The sequence below is a fragment of the Corapipo altera genome, unplaced genomic scaffold (assembly GCF_003945725.1).
Source record: "Corapipo altera isolate COAL_440 unplaced genomic scaffold, ASM394572v1 61041, whole genome shotgun sequence".
Lineage (NCBI taxonomy): Eukaryota > Metazoa > Chordata > Aves > Passeriformes > Pipridae > Corapipo > Corapipo altera.
This window is the reverse complement of record NW_020885543.1, coordinates 539-2,781: the sequence shown is the minus strand read 5'-3', so window position 1 is coordinate 2,781 and position 2,243 is coordinate 539. Positions and strand designations below refer to the sequence as shown.

At 50.7% G+C, this 2,243-nt stretch overlaps 1 protein-coding gene across 1 annotated transcript in view; it reads right to left on the bottom strand.

Moving 5' to 3' along the window:
- LOC113940591 (olfactory receptor 14J1-like) overlaps window positions 1-1,794 on the bottom strand; it is a gene marked incomplete at its 3' end in the record, with an annotated part of 5,312 nt that extends 3,518 nt beyond the window's left edge. The window contains exon 1 of the mRNA XM_027631749.1: window positions 765-1,794. Coding sequence (XP_027487550.1) covers window positions 765-1,716 — 952 coding nt within the window. The remainder of the gene's footprint in view (window positions 1-764) is intronic.
- Between the last annotated feature and the right edge of the window lie 449 nt (window positions 1,795-2,243).

The following is a 2,243-nucleotide window of genomic DNA, read 5'->3' as shown; positions in this document are numbered from 1 at the left end:
TGGAGAGACCTTGTGCCTGCCCACGCTGGGCAGGAGCTGCCCCAGGATGGCAGCTCTGAAGCACTCCCAGGATGTCCCTGTGAACAGGAGGGGAAGACTGGATCTGAAAATGGAACCTGGAAAGCAGAGAGCAGGAGTGTCATGGTGACACTGCAGGAGAGTTGCAGCGCTGGAGCAAGGTGACAGAAGAAGTGACCCAGTCCATGCAGTGGCCTCAGAAGATCCCACAGCATCCTGGAGATGCTGGAAGGGAGCCCAGCTCTGCTTCACAAGTTCCCAGGGCCTGTTCATACTTGTGCTCCAAGGGCTTCTAGCCAACCAGGACTGTGCTCAGAGAGCACTCAGGCCTTACAGTGAGAAAGGGGCTGAGGAGGATGGAGTGGAAGTGGCAAGAGAGCAGCTCTGCAAAGACCAAGCACTGCTGCTCCCTGGCAGTGCTGCTGGGCTGGGATTATTGGCCCCTTCCCGTTTGCAAATACACCCTGTCCTGCAGTGTGCTGTCCTTTAGGAACATCTGAGAAGAAGGGTCTTGGACAAAGAAGGCACTGCAAGGTCCTTTAATTTGTTTAAATTCTCAGAGAGCACAATTCACCATTTATACATCTCTGGGTCAAATTCAATGGGTAGACACTAAATTAGAAGGTAGATGCATAATGATATTTAATAGCACAGAAAATTATTGCAAGAAGAACCCGATGACCTCCACAAAAAACCTGAGCAGGAAGACTGGGCTATTAAGGAGTCCCATTCTGAATGCTACACACCAGAACACAGGAACTTTATTACTCCTGAAAAGCATCCAGTCATCATTTTTCTCAGGGCATCCTTGAGCTCCTGGTTCCTCAGGCTGTAGATGAGGGGGTTCAGTGTTGGAGGCACCACTGAGTACAGAACTGAGAGGGCCAGATCCAGGGATGGGGAGGAGATGGAGGGAGGTTTCAAGTAGGCAAATGTGCCAGTGCTGAGAAACAGGGAGACCACAGCCATGTGAGGGAGGCACGTGGAAAAGGCTTTGTGCCGTCCCTGCTCAGAGGGGATGCTCAGCACAGCCCTGAAAATCTGCACATAGGAGAAAACAATGAAAACAAAACAACCAAGTGCTAAAGAGGCAGTAAACAAGAGAAGCCCAATTTCCCTGAGATAGCCTGAGTGTGAGCAGGAGAGCTTGAGGATGTGTGGGATTTCACAGAAGAACTGACCCAGGGCACCTCCCTGGCACAGGGGCAGGGAAAATGTACTGGCTGTGTGCAGCAGAGCATTGAGAAACCCAGTGGTCCAGGCAGCTGCTGCCATGTGGGCACAAGCTCTGCTGCCCAGGAGGGTCCCGTAGTGCAGGGGTTTGCAGATGGCAACGTAGCGGTCGTAGCACATGATGGTGAGGAGGAAATACTCTGATGACATGAAAAACATAAACAGAAACACTTGGCCAGTGCATCCTGCATAGGAAATGTCCCTGGTGCCCCAGAGGGAATTGTGCATGGCTTTGGGGACAGTGGTGCAGATGCAGCCCAGGTCTGTGAGGGAGAGGTTGAGCAGGAAGAAGCCCATGGGGGTGTGCAGGTGGTGGTCACAGGCTACAGCGCTGAGGATGAGGCCGTTGGCCAGGAGGGCAGCCAGGGAGATGGCCAGGAAGAGGCAGAAGTGCAGGAGCTGCAGCTCCCACCTGTCTGCCAATGCCAGGAGGAGGAACTGGGCCACGGAGCTGCTGTTGGACATTTGCTGTTCCTTAGGACAGGGTCTGTTCAGAAAAGGAAAGCACAGGGAACAATTAGGAGATACATCTCTCAACAAAGATACTCCATCTTGCATAGTAATTCCCCCAAACCATTTGTATTTCCCTTTTGCTGGTTCAGAGTGGTGTGAGCAGCAAGAATTCTGGCCGTGTGCTAACAAGGGCTCAGCTTTGCTCTGCTGCAGTGGTGACATGGAGCTGGTTTGGGACAGCTCTGATGATCACAAGGGATGTCAGATGTAATCCACCTTTAATAGAAAAGCTCCATTTCTGACCCCTCTACTCACAAGAGTGTGGTCTGCAGAAGAGAGGTTCTATTGTCTTTAGAATAATTCTTCTGTTAGATATGTCCCACCATTAAATCTGCAGAGTGTTCTTTTTAGGACTAAAAATTCTCATTGTTATTGCTAAAAATGTGAAGAATCTTTAGAAAAGACAAGAGACAAAAGGGCTCAGCTCTCTGTGGTTTAAAGCAGAGCCAGGAGAGCTGCAGAGTCCTTTAGCCTGTTTC